Genomic DNA, 20,622 nt, shown 5'->3' with positions numbered 1-20,622 from the left:
GTGTCAGAAGGTGCTGGTTCCTGAGAAGGTCTCAGACACAAGTGAAAGGAGACTCAGGCGCCACTAGGAAGCCTTTTGGAAGCAACTGCACTTTCGTCATGAAACACTAAGGGCAACAGAATCAGTGAAAGGCAGGCTCTACTTGGGAATGAAAGCAACCAAGTTTTTTTCCTTTTTCTCAGGCAGAACTGATAAATTCTCCTCATGCCATCTCCAGGAGGGTGGCTGGGGGTGACAGGACTGTACAGATGTCAGGATGACCCAGACAACCTTAGAGGGTCTGTATCTGGGTTCAGAAATGAGAACTACTGAATTCTCGCTACGATGCTACCAGCGAAGGCCACCACACAGACTGCATGAAACGAAAGTATCCCAGAAAAAAAGGAATAAAAAGATTAGACATTTGGGACTTCCCTGGTCGTCCGGAGGTTAAGAATCCACCTTCCAATGCAGGGGACGCAGGTTTGATCCCTGGTTGGGGAACTAAGATCCCACATGCTGCGGGGCAACTGAGCCCGCACACCATAACTACTGAGCCCACACACCACAACTATCGAGCCCATGCACTCTAGAGCCCATGAGCCACAACTAGCGAGCCCACAAGCTGCAACTACTGAGCCTGCGTGCTCTGGAGCCCATGTGCCACAACTACAGAGCCCGCATGCTGCAACTACTGAGCCCATCTGCTCTGGAGCCTGAGTGCCACAACTAGAGAGAAGCTTGTGTGACACGATGAAAAGCCCGCACAACGCAACGAAAAATTCCACATGCCACAACTAAGACCTGACGCAGCCAAATAAATAATTTTAAAAAAATAGACATTTATTAATACTATATGTCAAGCACTATATTCAGCTCTTTCTTCTTTAGTTATCATGGCAACCAGATAAGATAGGTGTTATAATTATACCCAATTTACAGATGGGGTAATTAAGAAAACATGAATTTAAGCAATTTGCTTATGCTCACCCAGCAAGTAAGTTTGAAGTGGAATTCAATTCAGATCTGATTCTAAACCATAATCTTCATCTTTATGCCATATTCCCTCCAAACATTGCAGAACATATTTTGAGTCCTAAAACTCTAAAGTACCAAAAGGACAGAGCAGAACACAGAGGAACAGCTCTCTAATGTCCTATCACTGGTGCAGAGGTATGCTGAAAAGTATGGTTAGGTCACCCATAGAGTAACTGGAAGATATAAGCTCTGTCCAGCTCAGTCCATGAAAACTGTGACTCATGACTCAACAGCCAGGTATAGTACTGGAGAGAAGGGATTATACAAGAGGAGTTAGGACATTTGGGCAGTGGAGCGATGGCGACTCCTTCCCTCTCTTCTGTCAGAAAGATGGGTTCCTCCCTCCTACACTGTTGGTGGGAATGTAAATTGGTGCAGCCATTATGGAAAACAGCATGGCGGTTCCTCAAAAAAACTATAAATACAGTCGCCATATGATCCAGCAATCCCGCTCCTGGGCATATATCCGAACAAAACTACAATTTGAAAAGATACATGCACCCCTATGTTCATAGCAGCACTGTTTACAATAGCCAAGACATGGAAGCAACCTAAATGTCCATTGACAGATGAATGGATAAAGAAGATGTGGTAAATACACACAATGGAATATCACTCAGCTATAATAATGCCACTTGCAGCAACATGGATGAACCTAGGAATTACCATACTAAGTGAAGTAAGTCAGAAAGAGAAAGACAAATATCATATGATATCACTTATGTGTGGAATCTAAAATGCAACACAAAGGAACCCATCCATGAAACAGATATAGACTCATAGACAAAGAGAACAGACCTGTGGTTGCCAAGGGGGAGTGGAAGTGGGGGAGGGAAGGATTGGACGTTTGGGATTAGCAGATGCAAACTATTATATAGAGAATGGATACACAACAAGGTCCTACTGTGTAGCACAGGGAACTGTATTCAATGTCCTATGATAAACCAGAATGGAAAAGAATATAAAAAAGAATAGGTGTATATATGTATATATACACACATATATATCTGAATCACTTTGCTGTACAGCAAAAACTAACACAACATTGTAAATCAATTATACTTCAATAAGTTTTTTAAAAAAGATGTGTTCTTAACATTCTTTTGAATTTGAAGGAGAGTCCCTGGGCCAGATGCAGATAAAAATAATCAGTAAACAGTTCCTATTTCCCACTGGCCTAGGAATACACACCAACCAGCAACACTGATGAAAGGGAGAATGTATTCAAAGTTAATTTTGGGCTCACCAGCCTGACCTACAAAGTCTCTATAAGAACAAGAAAAAACCCTGAAATGGAGGCAGGGTAGGAGGGCATGATTTCATGGGGCTGCTAGGATTGAGTAGTTCTCACCTTTCAGATGCCTCCCATCCTGCAGCACTTGGTAGTCTAAAACCACTTCCTCCTCCATCGCTCCTTCACACCATCACTGGCATTAGGGTTGCAGATTTGTCAATGAACTATTTTATGTTTTTCTCCTTGCCATCTGGCAATATTAGCTCTCTAATGAATTGCTTTAACTCGAGCATTTGTTTTTTTTTTAACAAATGTGACTTTTAGTTGAATTATACAATATTCATAAATAGCAAATGCTGGCTGATTAGAATCAACGAAAACCCTTAGAGCTGCCAGCGAAAATGGGCCCTTAGCTGCACATGTTACTTGCATAGCCTAATCACTTGAAAGGCACCAGCTTATTTTTGGAAAGAACTTTTTACACATACGCTTATGTAATCTGTTATGTATGCATATATGTATGCATTTGGATTTGGGTGGATTCTTGCAAGCCAGCCATGCTATGAATATAAGAGCTAGATACACTTGGATTTGGAACTAGACACACTTGGGTTTGAATCCTACCTCTGTCACTTACAAACTATGTGAACTTGGGTATGTTTCTTAGTCTCTCTGTGTCTCTCGCTCCTCACATGTAAAATAGAGATAATAAATCCCTTGCAAGATTGTCTCAAGGAATAAATGAGATCACACAAGGCACAGTGTCTGGGTACATTGTGGCTCAATTATTAGTAACTATTACCATCATCATCATGTTGTATTAATAGAGGATTATGGTAGACAACATTTGTAGTCTCTATAATCCTTCCTTTCTGATAACTGCCACAGGGATGGGCCTCCAAAGCCATATTTGTATTATATGACACTGCTTCAGTGATTGGGCAAGAATAAGGAAAATAAGGAAATATGAGTTTAGGCAACTTTTTTATGCTCACCCAGCCATTGGGTTCTTGATTTAATCTGGCAGATTCTCTTTCTTGAAAGTTTGGATTAGGAATCAGTTCCCATTGGTCCTCTGAACTAACAAACTGCAAGACTGGTCATGTTTGGCAATGTGCATGTCAAGGCAATAAAATTCAGTCTGCAGAATGATGTACATGTCAGGGAGGGAGGAGGCCTGACTGTGACTTGAAGTCAACCAGAGTGGTGCCCTGGTTCTGACAACTTTTCCACTTCCATGAGAAACTCCATTTCATCGATCTATCTGTTAATCAATCTATCAGTCTCCCTTCTGCTTACTACTTTGAGTGGATTTCCATCACCTTTAACCAAAAGATCTTTGCTAACAGTGTCATCTCTGTGCATGAGGCCACCAGATCTTGCCTGTTGTAGTTCGGACAGCCTAAGCATTTGAAATGTACCCAGTTATTTCAGAAAATAACTTTACACACACACACACACACACACACCCTTATGTTATCTGTTTTCAACTGTTGAAGTACATTAAGTGGAAAATCAAAATACTCCTGCATAATCATGTAAGCAAGGAAGTCACACATGTAAGAAAAAGAAGTAAGAATAAAAAGAGAGCCACTGACATTCCTGGTCTTACAAAAACAGGTCATCTCATGGCTTTCCAGAATCCAAGCAAGAAGGGAGAGACCCTGGGTCTTTACCTGGTGTCGCACTGGATACTGTTGGCCACTGCTGATCAGGCCCTCCTGGACCAGCTCGTAGAATGCCAGCCTCTTCCAGGTGCACAGAACTGAGTAAACACATAGACCCAAATAATAGTTAGACCATAAATGCCTTTCCAGCTCTCCTTCCACCCTCAGAAAGTGCTCACATCTCTGGAGGCAGGGCTGCAGCTAACACTTTTTACTCATGCTTGAACTGAAGCAATTACCACGGAGCAGTCACCTTACATCAACTGTAAAAGCATTGCTGACTTACTTGTCTGCTACACCATGCAGGCGATAAACATGTTTTATCTTTATAGCAATTTTGGTTTTCAGTAATGCTGTGTGGTGTTCATTAAATCTAACAGGAAGCCCAACAGAAGGCTAATGACATTTTATCGTCTTAATGCCAAAGCAGATGAGGAGAGCTTGTTCTCAAAAGCCCTAAGCCTCTTTTGCTAGATCTCTTATTTCTGCGTTCTCATAGGAAAGAGGAAAGCACGAACATTATTTGCTGGTAACTGTAGTATTATTCCAGTTTGGCCCAATTAATTCTTAACTTTATTTTCTGTTTTACTCTTTCTGTATCTTTTCCTCATAGATAACCCACCCTACATTTCCTGGGACTAGAGGAAGTTTATCACCAGCACTCATGGATCCCAGTTCAGAAGAGATTAATTCATCATGAAATATTGCAGAGAGTGAGACATGAACTGGGAGATCCTTAGAGGCAAGTAGAGATAGAACGTAAATTGTTCAAGGGCAGAGAGAACATCATATTCTTTATGTGTGTGTAATGTTAGCAGATATGAGACCCTCAATATTTTCTGGATGAAGAAAGGAACAAATGGGACCCTAAGAGTAAATATCACCCAAGAAAACCCTCACCAAAATAAGAGGACTCTTTGAAATTAGGCATTGGTTCATCTCGGAAGTTAAGTTACTAAAGTAAAACTTAGAGTACTACTGCCTGAAGGAGTCATGTGACTCAACAGAGCAGGAAAACTTGAAATATTGTGGGGGAAGGTCATCTCTAAGTTCAATATTCTCTTACTCTTTTTTTTTTTTTTTTGCCCGTGCCAGAAGGCTTATGGGATCTTAGTTCCCGGACCAGGGATTGAACCCGCACCCTTGTCAGTGAAAGCACAGAGTCCGAACCACTGGACCGCCAGGGAATTCCCAATATCCTCTTACTCTTTGACTTCAAACAACATATCTAGTGGAAATTCACTCATTAAGCTCTGCCCTACTGCTGTTCTTTCCTTCATCTACACCCTAGAATCTTCTTTTTTCCAAATATTAATATCCTTCGGGTGTTGGTGGATTCTACCAGCAAATTGTATGGGTTCAATTAGATTCACTCTGAAGATGGAACTACCCTAGGAACCAGCTCAGCTCAAAGCAGAATTTTCAAAGGAACAGGCACATGATATCTGAGGCTAGAAAGGCCAAGAAGCCAAGCGTATGTGTGAAAAAGATGAGTGTTGTTTAAGTTCACAACTTTAACACATGTTCCATGTACTACACTGTGAGGAATAAATAACATTTAGTTTTAATTTTTATTTCATTTCTTATCCTACTTGAATCTCATAATATCTTAATTGAATCCTGAATAGAAACACATGTGGCTTCTTTTTTTTTCATTTGAAAATGGAATAAGGAACTGATATAGTTTAGTATTTTATTTTAATATAGTTTTAAAGGTGCATCTTATAGCTTTGGTACTTTTCAAGTAAAGCACTAATTCAACTGGGACAAAAGAAGTTGGCATTGTAAACCATATTTTTTCCTATCATATAGTCCACCACAATAGCTCAGGTGCAGGCAAAACCATAAGCTGGTTTCTAACAAATAAAAAGAATCTTTCTGAAACCTAGTATTCTGGCATCTGCATAAGTGTTTCTGGCCTAAAGTTATGACCAGATTCCAATGTGATGTCCCACCAAGCCAACTACTGATCTTCAGTTTTCACTGATTGCTTCTCGTTCAGAAAGAGCATCCATTATAATGATTTCTGCTCAATTTGTAATGTAATGTTTGGGAATATGTTGATTTATTTTGATTTAATGTGTTTTTAACAGGCTAAAACTAATTTTTCATTAACTCAATACACACTCTGTAAGCTCTCTCTTTAGAAATTGATCAAGGTTTGGTGACGATCTACTCAAGAGTTGCCCAGATATTTTGAGGGGCTTAAGTCTGGAGTTTATTTCTTCTTTAAAACTAAGTTATTTTGGTGGTAGTGAACACTAGTTGCTTGGCTCTCTCCATTTGGTTTCCCAAAGACACTCACAAACAATGAATCTTTTATTTGGCCCGGTGGCATGAATACTAGATCAGGTCTGGGAATAATGGTAGTTAATCAATTACTGTCAAAGAGACAAAATAGAGAAGGCAAAATTATATTTAATCTGAGTTTTAAAGTAATGTTATTGCTCTAGGTTAATTTAAAAGTAAGCTAGATTTGGTCTCCAGATATTCAATAAAAGCCCTTCACATGGCTCATCCTCTGAAGAACTCTTGCCACTGAGGGCAGGCAATAAGATAGCAACAAGATGGAAAAGATAAGGAGACTCTAATAGGGGTGAACATGAACAACAATTACTGTGGTTAACAGGATATAACAGTCAATGTGTGATGGAAAACCAAGGTAGGCAACAAGTGCATATACATCACACAATGTACTCAAGTCTGAAAGCATCAGTATTCATTACAATTTTAAGGGAAGGACAGAAAGTACAGATGGGGAAGGGATGAAAGAAGTTGAAGCTACTTCCTTAAGGAAATTTTAATGAGAGAAAGTAAACAGTCGCCTGTATCTGTGATTTTACAGGAGATTCTTATTTGCCGGCACTTGATAAGCATTTGGCACTGACCACTTCTAATGTTTCAAGGAATAGACACGGAGACATATAAACAACTGCATTCCCCTGGCAAAGTATCTAAGCTTCTCAGTTTTGACTGCTGCTTCCGGCCTATGAAGACAGTTTATCTGAGTCAAACAGCTGCAGTAACTTCTGAGTGAAATGAGGAGGGAAAGCCATACCTGTGCATTCCTGCTCGCAGGGAGGCAGAGTAACGCCAGTCAGGGTTGGGTTGTCGGGGCTGCAAAATCACAAAGGGAGTTTTTGTTAATATGGCAAAAACGATGATCTCCTAGTGACGATGTTCACCGATGAGTTGTTTCTTAAATATTTCCATGTAGCTATTAAAAGTATGGAAGAAGCCATTTCATATGCATCTCTAAGATGATGTTCACATATATATAGCACTTCAGGAGAAAATTAAATTAGCTCATCAGGGTCCTTGCACAGATTAAATACCATGGAAAACTGGGTTTAATGATGCTGTGAGGACCGGCTTTGGCTTGCCTTGCTCAAAACAGGTCTATGTATTAAGATACACACTACTATATATGAAGTACATAAACAAGGGCTTACTATATAGCACAAAGGAACTCTATTCAGTATCTTGTAACAACCTACTATGGAAAAGAATCTGAAAAAGAATATATATAACTGAATCTCTGTACCCCTGAAACCAACACAATATTGTAAATCAACTATACTTCAATTAAAAAACAAAACAAAACAGGTCTATGTTCCTAAAGCAGCACTAGTGGAAGGACAGTCTATTCTGAAACAGGAAAAGCTTTCATTGTTTTTGCCCTCAAATGCCCCTTTAAGGGAACATCCCCAATTTGGTATTCTAGCTATAACAGGGAACACAGCTACACAAATTCTGCTGTTCTGGCTGGACTGCAGAGCACTGCAATCTGCTGCTGACTTTGCAGACTGCAGCATGTTTGACTCTGGGCGGATGTGCCCAGTCATAATGCCAGCAACTGATAACAACCTCTTCTGCTGATTGAAGAGGAATACAAGGGAGAGGAAAACAAACCACCGCTGGGTTTGACCTTGTTGTGCTGCATAATCCTTTTCATAAAATTGTACTTGTTTCCTGCTCCTCTGAGGGCTTTGCCTTCTTATTCAATTACTGTTTGCTAAGCTCTGTTTAACAGGGAGCAGCTGAAACCTAAGAAGAACCTGACTTGCACCACCTATGTGTTGGAAAGATGCATTGCCCTGTGTCTTCAAACTCAATTCAAAGTGGAGGGGACGCCGAGGGAAATGTGGGCACCTAGACACTGTTCTGGAAGTTATGTGCAGAGTAGAAGCTACTCAGGAATCACTGGGGACAAAATCAATCACCATCACTATCTTGTTATCAATTAGCAAAAATGTTATTACGAAAAACCCATGACAGATGTTCCTCTCGATGTGTTTTCATGGGCAGAGATTAAAGTGGTCCTGTCACTGAATATTGAGGCCTATTTGAATGGAAAGATGAAGAGATGGAGGTTGTATTCTGCATTTTCCTCTGGACTATAATTATCATATTTGGTAGACACAAGGCCACAGTAATGCCAATTACTGTAATGCCAATTGACATTTCAAAATGTCAATAAGTTTGTTCCTGTCATTCTTATAGTTCATTCAAGGGATGCACAGTATTTCATAAACATACTTCTTCACAAGATCCAGAGAAGAAGTGATCAGCATCTCAACTTCCAGACAGACTTTGGGATGGTTAGATGATATTCAACAATTTAGCCGAGTCAAGGCCCAGAAAAAGCTACAACTCTAGGATACTTTACCTCAAATGTCCCCATACACTAACTGCTCTCTCCGGTCCCTTCCATTCTGTTGGCAAGATATGAACATACAAGCTGCTTCATCCTTGGTTCTCAAATTCACAAAATGCTATTGATGTTCCTCATAAAGTACCATAAAACTATCTACAGATGAAATGAAGGGGCTCCCATTTTCTATCAGGGGTAGTAGAGGGAGCAAAAGAGAAAATATTTGCAAACCATTTGGTAAACCTGAAAATATGACTGAAATACTTTTTATTAATCATATCATCAGCAGCATTGGTGTCAGCTTGTTAGCTGTAAGAACCCTCCTTCAAGAAAGACTCTGACGTCTGTTGAGCAAATGCTGCCAATTTTTCTATGACTGGGTAACATCCATAATGAAAACTGCTGCAACTTGATCTGGTGAATGAAATCACCAACTCTATTTTGCAGAAAGGCACAGTTCTAGCAGGACTGACCAGGAAACTCAGTCCATTACATAATCTCACTTCCTCAACGACACGTAATTTGTCATGCTGCTATTTTCTATAATAGTCCCTCAGCAACAAGATGCTCCTGAGATTTATTTGCCAAAATCATAGTTATGAGACATCTTATGGCAGTGAGATCAGGCAGGGAAAAGGTAAGGAAGAAAGTAATTAATATGTTTTATGTAGCCACACAATACTAGGCAACGGAATAAGCACTTTATACATATTACTGCATTTATCCTAACACCTTTGTTAGACCATAAACTTTATGAAAGGGATTATATTTTGTTTATAAAACATACTGATATTCTCAAATATTCATAATACATAGCTATAGCTTCAGAAGCCAGCAGGGTTCAGGTATTTGATAGGTTTTTTAAAGGCTTTCGAATAAATTAACTACCATGCAAGGGTAATACTATCGTACTTAAATTACAAAAATTAGAAATCTGGAACTTTAGAGAGATTAGATTACCTGCCTGATAGGTAGGTTTGCCTGAGAGTCATGTTTAGGTACCCCTAACGCGAAAGTCTGTGTTTTAAATAAATTTGCATGGAATGACAGATATATATTTTTCTCTTTTTTACTTCTGACTTTCCCAGATTGATTTATTTTAAAGTGATACAAAATTAAATGTAATAAAATGTACGTGGGTTTCATGTGGACTTGGAAAAACTGATTAAACTTGGAAAAATTGAAGCTGACAGGTTGACTGCTGATATACCTAATATAATGAGACATACGTTTAGTTCTCTAGTACTTGGATGGTACATCCCTGGGCTTTGCTTAATTTCTGTTGGTGAAAAGCCCAGTATGTTCTGTTGTTTCAAAGCATAGTCCTTCAGTAGAATAAGTCATGAAATTCCAGATGTGAAAAAACTGAATTAGGTAGTCCACGTGGGTGATGTAGTATTATTGAAGAACAAGAATCCATTTGTTTCTATCAAAATTATAGCTAAGACTTGATTTATTCTGTAATGGTATTATTTATACTATGGAATATTTGAGCTACAAAAGGGTGAATCACCTCTTCCAAGACAGATTTGAAATAAAATAGGTTTAAAATACCCTATGTCATTCATAAAATCATAGGACTACTCAGTGAAGTAATATGCTATCTTCTTATCATGGAAATCCATGAAGCTATCAATAAATGATCCTCTGAGAAACAAGACTACGTGTGGCATCTCCTTTTCCTTCCTAGTAGGAATCTATTAAAGATGTATCCACTGCAAATTTTTCAGTGATATTTTGTGAACACTGATATAAATTATGATAGGCAAAATCCTAAAATGGCCTTCAAGATCCCTATACCCTACTGTAAATGCCCTGTATAATCTCCAGATATGACGGGTCTTACTCCATGATTAAGTTATATTATACGGCACAGCTGGCTTTGAAAAAGGGAGATTATCTGGGTGGGAATGACCTAATTATACGAGTCTTTTAAATCTGGGTCTAGAGGTCAGAGACAGAAATCAGAGAGATCTGAAGCATGAGAGGAATTCCATGTGAGAAAATATTCTCCACTGTTAAAATACTGGTAAGGACCTGAGAGCAACTTCTAGGAGCTGAGAGTGACCTCCAGCCAACAGTAAGTAAGAAAACGGGGAGCTCAGTCCTCATGGAACTGGATTCTGCCAACAGCTTGAATGAACTTGAAAGCAGATTCTTCCCCAGAGCCTCCAAGAGAGAACTCAGCCTGGCCAGCATGTTGATTTCAGCCTTGTGAAAACCTGAGCAGAGAACCCAGTCACAGTGTGCAGGTAATAAATGAGTGTTGTTTTTAACCACTAATTTGTGGTGATTTGTTACAAAGCAATAGAAAATGAACACATAAACTGTGGGTCATGAAGGCAAAAAGGAATCTAACATTTAAAATAATCATTGTTATGTTACATGTTAGTCTTCTAGTAAATCAAAATGAAAAGATGATAAATATGAGAAGTCTAGGTGAATACTTACTTCTAAAAACAGTCACTTATAATCCTAAATCCACAGAGCAGTAAAATAAAATACCCATAACTTTAAAACATACCTAATGGGCTCTGGTACAACAGAAAATGCTAGGTTTGCTTAATTCTGGATGCACAGCCTGCTAGTGCAGCAGTTACTCTCTCCCCCACAGTTTTACTTCCCTGGAGCCCAGAGTTCTGACCCTGCAAGGCCAGAAAGCAACTGATGTTGCTTATGTGCCAAGGGACTAACATTTTTCTTCGATTTTCGCCATGTTGGAGATTTCTCTGCATTTCTCAAGTTCAAATCCTCGAAAGACAAAAACTTGTGTAATTTTTAGGCTAGCAGATTTAAAACACTGCTAAGGAATTCTCTTGACCTTTGATTTTTGAAATCATGCTTTTAGAGTACTCAAAATATTATCATACGAATAAGCCAAATTTATATTCATACTGTAATATGCCCAGGAACACGGAGCCAGGTGAAATTTACAAAACTCATATTCAAAGACACCTGTAAATCCCCATTCAATTCAGCTAAACCTCTGGGCTTGATGATGGTAATTTTTCATCAAACGTTTGCAAACAGACAGCATCCTGACCTCTCATTGAGAGCAAAAATTGGTGGCCAACCAAGGCAAGTATCCAGAACCAACTCTGCTATTCTGTCAAGCAAACAGCATGCCAGTAGACAATTTGTAATATGCCAGGCTGTGTCCCTGCAGAGTGTTCTGAGTCAGACCAGATGCCCATGTGCAGGCTCAGTCCTGGGTCAGACCAAAGGGTAGGCCAATGACATTCAAGCTACAATAAATAGCTTTCTCCATCAGTCAGAATATGTGCAAGATAAAGAGACAGAGAGGAGCTCAGCCATTATTCCATCTGGCTCAGCAGATCTGTAGAAGAGGGGAGGAAGGGGGTAATTTGAAGAAATTAATGTATTCTCAGACCAAATGAAATAAACCTTTTCTCAAAAGAACAGTCCTATAACCAATACAGAAATGGCAAAACAAAAGAGCCCCACCCATTCAAAAGTGACCATCAGAGGATGGAAGTTCAGATACAATTTCTTTGCCTATTCTGACCACTGTGCAGTTTTTATCAATTCACCATGATAGCACTTTACACTAAGTGTTAAGTTCTGATCCAGGACAGAGTCAGTCACCAGCTAGAAAAGTCAGTCCTGCAAGAAATAAATTAGGTGCCACTGAAAGAAGGGTTCACCCTTCGAAGTTACCACAAGTGGAATTAGAGTGAGTATGTACACACAGTGGCAAAAATAACTGAAGATTTGGTGATTACAACTTGCTTTAAAATAAGTGAAGTGAATGTAAACTTAACTCATTTCTGCTATACCCTTTTGTGATTTCCACATCTTGTGCTAACTGGTCCCACTGAGGCGCAGTTGGACAAATCTGCCCAGAGCACTCAAAGTGACTCATCAGCAGTCACAGGACCACAGATGCACAGAAACCACCTTAAGATTTGGTTCCTTTTCTTGGAGATTCTGAAGAGGGTGCCAACCACATTCAACATCAGGTTTTCAGAAGTCTCCAAAGAGAAATTCTGCCCCACTGCTAAACAGTTACTTCAAAAACCTCACTGCACAAGTGGCGCATGAAATAAACTCATTGGGGTAAAATTTACCAAAAGATTAGCCTGATGTTAAATACTGATATTTAATAAGCAACAAGAGAGAAATTAGAGAGAGAACAAAGATATAAGATCTGAACAGGTTTGGCCAATGGTAGAACAAATAAAAATATCCTATCTTGGTGGTAACGTTTTTACTCATTGATCCTCCCATTGGTGACCTACTTCTATGCAAAGAATTCCTCTTTTTCCAGAGCAGTTAATTGACACCACTAGGTGAATCAGTGGTAGCCTGAATGCCTGAGTATCCCATATCAAAAGGAATATAAACATTGGGATTTCTATCTACTCATACTGTTTCAGAAGCACAGTCTTTGGAGTCAGACAGATATGACTTAAAATACCACTAGCAGAGTGACTGTGTGTGTTACTTAACCTCTCTGAGCTTGTTTCCTCGTGTGCTAGATGTTGATAAATATTTAATGTATGACTTACAGGTAATGAAACCATACCTATATTGCAGTGCAGAATATTTTTGTATAGCAGGGTGGTCGGTGAGCGCAAATTCCCTTACTCAACCTTTCCGATCCCCATCTAATTTTAATGTAGGCACATGGAATCAATTGCACCCCAGGATTCTCCTGTCATGTGCAGTGAGTGGGTAGGGAAGAAAGAAAGCCTAACGTGAGAATTTAACAGGTTGATCTAGCAGTGATGACTTTCAGAGTTGAGTGATTTTTGTCCCCATTTTGCCATGCTATGACAACGTGACTCACTCTCTACCTATAACTGCAATAATTCCAGGAGCTGTGGATCTTAGGGCTCTCTTCACTGGATTTCCAAAAGTGTCTGGCAAAAATCTGCCTTTATTAAAATCATGTACTCTCCTGGCAAAATCCCACAAAAGCAAGCCCTTTTCTGACATAATTTTCTCCCTAAATTAAAGGTTTGTGAACCAAAGCACATATTAACACACAGGTCAGTATAAGACAGAAATAGTTCACGTATCAAATTGTCCCAAGCTTTGAGTCAGGAGAGAGAGGGTGAGAGTGTCACTCGCCTGCGCTTCCGGCTCACAGCTGGTTGCAAGCTTGCCTGGCCTGCTCTCTGTGCCTCTTTACCACCTGCAGCCCACCCCAGGCCCAAAAGGACTTAACAGTAATTTGTTCAGCAAATGTCTACAGCATCCTTATTTAAAATTAAGCCTTTCTACATGCTGCCAAAAGCTATGATCTAAAGAATTCTGGAGGCTCTTTGATTTCCCCTCCCCCACCCCGTTCTTCTTAATCTGCAATCTGCCTCCCGCGGCTGCTCAGCACTGACTAACATCAGGCTCTTCTGATAAATCTACCTACAATGTACATGGAAATTCTCTCAATCCATCTCTGTTCTTTTCTGTGCTTATGCATTAATTTCCTGAAGATGAGCATGAATTTAGAATGTGAAACTATGGACGTTAATAAAAAGACAACAATATGTCGGTGAAAACACATCACAAAAATATAGGAGGGACAAATATTATTAACTCATTTTGTAGGACCTCTGAAAGTCCTAGCTACAAAGTAGTTGTTTGGGAAGAAACAACTCATCACTTTTTATGGGACAAAATTTTGGCTTCTGAAATCCAAGTTTAAAGTATCACAAAGCAGGGTTCTATTATTTCAAGCATGCATATGGAGACAAACACACTACACAAACACAGGCACTGTGTCCAACAATTTATATACATCCTTCATATACTGAGCAAACTGGCCTTACACCTACTTAAAACCAGTGTCTCTACTAACACCTGTCTCTCTGTCTCTCATGTACAGTAAGCCATCCACTTTCCAAGGCTTTTGTAGCTAGATCCAGAAATTAAATGCGTGCTTTGGAGCATGTTGAAGTACCATTTAAAGTACTGTCATTTAACTTAAGGACATGAAGGGCTTGAAGAGGCTGCTTCACGTCTCATCAAAACCTTAGGAATTCTCAAGAGGAAATCAGAAGATTACATTTATGCTAAACGCAGGGAAATCCTCTTACAAGGAGTTCACACAAGGCCAAAAAAGATAACTAGTGGCAGAATTCTTTCTCCCCAACCCCAGCTTGTCCTGGTCTTCACCATATCCCCCACATCCCTAATCCACTCATTCTACCATCTCCCTGGCCCAAGCAGACAAATTGGTTCTTGGATGCCATCATTCATCTCCTCCGACAGCCCCAACAGAATAGTTACCACAGCAAACAGCCAAATCAAACTTTGTCTTCAGGGTGAGGTCCACATTCTATGGCTTTATCACCTCTGACATGAATTTCTAGCAGATCTCATCACATTAGTTCAATGCAATTACCAGAAATATTAACTGGATACATTTCATTGTAGATAGTCCATGGTATAAACAGGGACAGCATACAGAGGTGACCACTACAGCCCCGAGAGGTTTCAGAGCTTTTGAAAAACAACACTCCTGTAGGATTTCAAAAGGGAACCTTCCCTGTAGATGATACAGCACAGGCCATTTCTCCTTGAATCTCATAATGTTACCCTCTATAGCATCATCTTATTCTCAAGCCTATTCTATTTCTCTATAGAGCTGTGCTTTAACACCACATAATTAAGACAAATCCTCATTTCTCAAACAATTTTATGGTCAAGGTTTCATATATCTGAAAAGAAAATGGAAAGTAAAACAATTCTCTAGTCCTATTTTTCTAGAGAGGAAACATAGCAGATTATAATCCAATCACAGGTAATACACACACACACACACACACACACACACACACACACACACACACTCAGTTTACCAGATAACCCTTGTCATTGTTAATAACTCGAGAAAGCCAACTACATGATACCGGGAGGGGGCCGGGGGGAATGTGAAAAATGCATGACTTTGTGGAAGACCCCTTGACTACTATCTCACCTCATTTTGAGAAACAGCTTCGTTTTTTAGAATAATCAGGTTCCCAGCACTCTGCCCACTTTGGCCTGTGAGGTGCCTGCTGTCACCTGCTGCTGCTTGGGCTCCCCCAGGTCCCAGTCCTGTCTGCGCCCCTGTGTTGTAAAACATGAAAGTGTCACTCCCTGAGCCTGCTGTCAGACAGGCCTTGTAGCAGTAGGTCTTGGTGAGGGAGCCGTTCCCTCGCACTTCAATGAAGTGAGGCTGCACTTTGAGGCCGTGTGGTAACCTGGCATCAATATTGTTGTTGGCCTGTTTGTAGAGTTCTGCAGGGCACCTCTCCCTCACTCCACAGAAGCCTCCACAGCACGCAGTGCCATAAGCAGTGTAGCGGTAGCACTTGATGATGCTCAAAACAATGATTGTCAAAAGAAATATAAAAGACACTGTGCTTAATGCTATTATTAGATAAAGTGTAATTTCAGAGTATGTCCGAGGACTTCTCACATGTCTCTGAGTGTCAGGGAGGATTCTGGAAACCCTATCCACTACAGCTACTGTAATGGCCACAGAGGCTGACAGCGATGGCTCTCCATTGTCTCGGACCACCACGGTCAGGTTGAAAGTGGTTCCACTCTCATCTCCCATCTTCCTGGTAGTCCTAATTTCTCCTGTATGTAGCTCTACCTTAAAGAGGTCCAGGTCAGAAATCTGGGCCAGATGGTAAAAGAGCCAAGCATTCTGCCCAGAGTCTGAGTCCATGGCTATGACTTTAGTGACCAGGTAGCCAGCAGGGGCAGTTCGAGGCACCATTTCAATGGCTGCTGACGAATTGGTTGAGGTAGGGTATAGGATGTGAGGGGCATGGTCATTCACGTCCACTACATACACGTTGGTGGTCACAGTGCTGCTCAGTGGTGGGCTCCCCTTGTCCCGGGCCTCCACAGTCACAAAGAACTCCCGAAATTTCTCATAATCAAAGGAGTTGACAGCATAAAGGCTGCCACTGGCACTGTTAATGGAGACATAGGAGGTGACTGGAAGCCCTTGAATCTCCCTCTCCATGAGGGAGTAGGTCACCTCCGAATTCTCCTTTTCATCTGGGTCTGTGGCTTGCACAGTGCAGAGCAACACCCCTGGCAAGTTGTTTTCCTCGATGTAAATGGAGTAGGAGTCCTTCAGGAAGCTGGGTGGATTGTCATTGATGTCAGAGATCTCAACCTGCAGTGTCCGCTGGGATGTGAGCTGTGGTACTCCCCCATCAGTGGCTGTCACTGTGATGTTGTAGGCAGCCACCTGCTCCCTGTCCAGGGGGCCGCTCACCACCAGTGTGTAGGAGTTTCCAAAGCCATTCAGTCGGAAAGGCAGTGTGGCCTCCAGGCCCAGGCTCACTTTCCGGTTGGGACCTGAATCTTGGTCATTGACACTGAGAAGGGCCACAACGGTGTTGGGCGCAGCATCTTCAGGCACTGGGCTGTACAGGTCCGTGAGCACCACCTCTGGTGCGTTATCATTCACATCCACGATGTCCACCAGCACCTTGCAGTGACCCACCATGGGCACTGGACCCCGGTCTGTTGCCTGCACATAGATCTGGTAGGAAGAGGCCTCCTCATAATCCAGCTCTCCACTTACCCGCACTTCCCCCGTGCTGGCATCGATGCTGAAGAGCTGCCTCTCCCGGTCCGACGTGTAGCTGCTCAAGGAGTACGTGAGTTCGCCATTGGAGCCCTCATCCGGGTCTGAGGCATTCAGCTTCACCACCAATGTGCCTGGGGGAGCGTCCTCCCGAAGCTGGACGCGGTAGGTGGACTGGTCGAAGGCGGGAGAATTGTCGTTAGTGTCCAGGACAAGCACAGAGATCTGCGCGGTGCCTGAGCGGGCTGGGCTGCCCCCGTCCACAGCTGTGAGAACCAGGTGGTGCAAGACTGCCTGCTCGCGGTCTAGGCCCTTACGCAGCACCAGCTCCAGCACCTTACTGTTCTCCTGCAGGGGTTTCAGGTCCAGCTCGAAGTGCTCGCTGGGGCTGAGCTCGTAGGTCTGCACCGAGTTGGTGCCCACGTCGGGGTCCTGCGCGCTCTCTATGTGAAAGCGCGCTCCAGGTGCCACCGATTCGCTTACCTGAAGCTGGTAGTCGGGCCGCGGGAAGCGCGGCGAGTTGTCGTTTATGTCCAGTACCTCCACCTCCACGGCACTCACCGCCACGGGGCTGTGCGCCAGCACTTCCAGGCTGAGCAGGCAGCGAGGCCGCTGCTCACACAGCGCCTCCCGGTCAATGCGCTCGTTGACGAAGAGAGCTCCACTGGTCAGGTCCAGCTCCAGGTAGCGCGGGCTGGGCGCACCCAGGTGGTTGATACGCAGGCAGCCCGGCCCCAAGCGCCGCAGCTCCAGCCCCAGTGCGCGAGCCACGTTGCCCACAAGCGCGCCAGGTGTCTGCTCCTCCGGCACCGAGTATCGCAGCTGGGAGGCCGCTGGGCCCGGCAGCAGCAGTAGCAGCAGGGAAAGCAGCAGCAGCCAGAACATGGGCGTCCGGAAACGGGGATGCTCTGTCGCCCCAGGTCTGGTGCCCGCCAGCTCCATAGCCGCCGGCCGCAGCGGAGGCAGCCGGGCAGGGCCGGAGGCAGCAGCTTCCCCAGCCGTGCTCCACGCCGGGGCCGCGCCTCCGCCTCCGCCTCCGCTCGTGCCGCCCTGCGCCCGCTCCCCCACGCCTCACGAGCGAGCAAACACCGGGGCCGTTCCCCTCGTGGGCCCTCCGGAGGGCTCCTGGCCCCGCCGCCCGCTCTGATTCCCCATATCCCAGCTCCTCCGCTCGCCTCGGAGTCGCTCAGCCCGGCTTCGTTTCCTGCCGCCGCCGCCGCCGCCGCCGCCGCTGGTCCAGGAGGAGGGAAGAGGAAGCAGAAGAGGAGGGGGAGGAATGCTCAGCAAGTCCGGCTCCGATTCCGCACCGAGGTGGCGGACGGCGACCCGGACTGTCCAGTCGTTCCAGCCACTCCAGCCCCAGCTCCTTCGCCCCGGACCGGCCGGATCCCAGCAGACCCCGGGAACACGGCCACTCCCTTTTTCCCTGCCCCCACTGTCCTGTTCAGCCAGTCTCCACGGTCCCTCGGCTGCTGAACTGGTCTTGTAAGGAGATTATTCTAGGAAAAGCAGTTAAGTCTCTAGGACTCGGGCTTTCAGCTCCCAGAAAAAGATTTCCAAGCGCAAGTCAAGAAAATACCCCGAGGGCCTTGGCTAACTACGGATATCTGGGCGGCGGCTCCACGTTCAAAGAAACAAACGCAAGTGAGGCGCTCTGGGGTTACTGATGATGGGGATTATTTCCCTGACACCAACATTTTCCCTGAATACTCCTAAATACTGCGGAAACTTCTAGGGCGGAGGGAGGGGGGGTGGCAAGTGCTGTCATCTTTCGCGGAGCAAGCCTAAAATTAGCATCCTGCGATCCAACACTCAATTCTGCTCCTAGCCAAGTGGCTTTTACTTCCAGTGTGTGCCTTGGCAAATAACCAATATTTCAGGTTTTAATATTCTTTCTTTAAAAAATTGGTTCCATGAAGCTGCAGGCTAAGCTCTTATTTAACCCCTTTTGATCATAGTGGGGAGAATCTGGTAAAATTTTAAAGAGATTCTTCCCTCGAGCTTTTCCTCATTTTACTTCAAAAATTTTTTCATTTATCACCCAAGACATTTTCTTTCTTTCAAGAGTGATTTAATTTTTTTTCTTTAACGGATGACAATGTCTTCAAGAACCTGCAAAACCATTACATCAAGAGAGTTACTCTTGATTCCCCAAGCCTGGCTGGAATTTGGACTCCATTAACGCCTTGCAGTGAAAAGTCTGCTGTTACTAAGCAAAATGTGGAAGGCTGGGATTTATCTCACAATAGCCAGCAATTTCAATGGCTGCAGCTCATCTTACATAAATATAAGTTTCCTTTACCCCTCCGGGTCTCTGTTCCCCTAAGACTTCCCCCTTGTATTGCTGCAGAGGCAACAAAAGGATAACCAATTGTCAGTGAACAAGAAGGCAGAAGGATCAGAGGAAGCCTTTCTGTTCTGTGTCATTGCCTCTGTTTCTCTGTTTTGAACATCCACTGTTCCCAGGCCCTCCCATCTATTCCACAAGAGTTTAAAATTCATTGTCCCACTTGTACAAAAGCACTCACTAAAGTGTTCTTTCTCCTTCTTTCTCTCAGCATCCTCTCACCCCTAGATCTTCTGCTGTCATTTTCTAGCTATGAACTGGAACAAAACTAGAAGGAGACCTGACATTTGGCACGCTTCCCTCCTTCAGAGCATAGTTGAAGGGGCCAAGGCACCCAGGTTTCAAAGGCCTGGACTAGCACATCTCTTCCTCCCACCTACCAAGTACAGCAGCTGACAACTCCACAAGCTAACCCATTTTATTCCAGAGAAGCTCCCAGCTTCCTCCTATCCCTGCTGCTTCTTATTTGTCCTCTTTGTTCCCTCAGGAGTGCAAAGTGGGAAGCAATTTCCATCACATTCTATTCCTGTTTCTGGTCTTAAGCCTCTGGCTTCTCCCTCTCTGTCTGCTTCCTCCCAAAATGTCCCTACAGTAACTCTGTCTCTGCTGTGGTAATTTGATCTCAGAAAGCCTTTAACTCTCAAGTGCATGAAATGTAGGCCTGGCCTATGTCTTCACCCATTACTTATTTCTGAAAATAAATGGGTTATAGGTGGAATCAAGTTATAAGTTGTCAGGAAGAATGACCTTTTCTTCCCTCATCTCCTCCCGGGCTTTCACAGTCGCTGCCACCTCTGCCCACAGCTCTGAAACCTGGTCACTAGGCATTGACCATGCGTGGACCTGTGACCCCTGAAAAGATCACAGGCACTTAAAGAAGAGATTAAAATGACAGAGGCTTGGTAATGTTTTTAATGGAAGCCCCCAAGTGTCAAATCTCAGGAGAAAAATCAGGGCTCCTCTATTAGCAATCTTGTCATCTTCCAGCAAGGACATCTGCCAGGTTGTCCATTTTGATGTGTTGGGATCATAAGCTTCAACTAGTACTTACTCCCTCAATGGCTGAGAAGACAAACATAGCACCAACACAAATCAGCCACCTCTTCAAAGACGTACTAAAGAGATGGCAAACTCTGTATTTGGCAC

General features: G+C 43.1%; 1 protein-coding gene across 12 annotated transcripts in view; it reads right to left on the bottom strand.

Moving 5' to 3' along the window:
• Positions 1-20,622, bottom strand: part of LOC115849874 (protocadherin alpha-C2) — a 171,868-nt gene that overhangs the window by 25,243 nt on the left and 126,003 nt on the right. For 10 of the 12 annotated variants that reach the window (XM_070045205.1, XM_060296315.2, XM_060296305.1 and 7 more), the window contains exons 2-3: positions 6,977-7,035; positions 3,928-4,016 (exon numbers count right to left, since the gene is read on the bottom strand). In XM_070045205.1, coding sequence (XP_069901306.1) covers positions 3,928-4,016; positions 6,977-7,035 — 148 coding nt within the window. Of the gene's footprint in view, positions 1-3,927; positions 4,017-6,976; positions 7,036-15,515; positions 18,841-20,622 lie in introns of those variants that run through there. The other 2 variants (XM_060296303.1, XM_030851496.3) reach the window with 2 other exon arrangements.

The sequence above is a fragment of the Globicephala melas genome, chromosome 3, assembly GCF_963455315.2.
Source record: "Globicephala melas chromosome 3, mGloMel1.2, whole genome shotgun sequence".
Lineage (NCBI taxonomy): Eukaryota > Metazoa > Chordata > Mammalia > Artiodactyla > Delphinidae > Globicephala > Globicephala melas.
The sequence above is the reverse complement of the archived record's forward strand: the minus strand, read 5'-3'. Positions and strand labels throughout refer to the sequence as shown.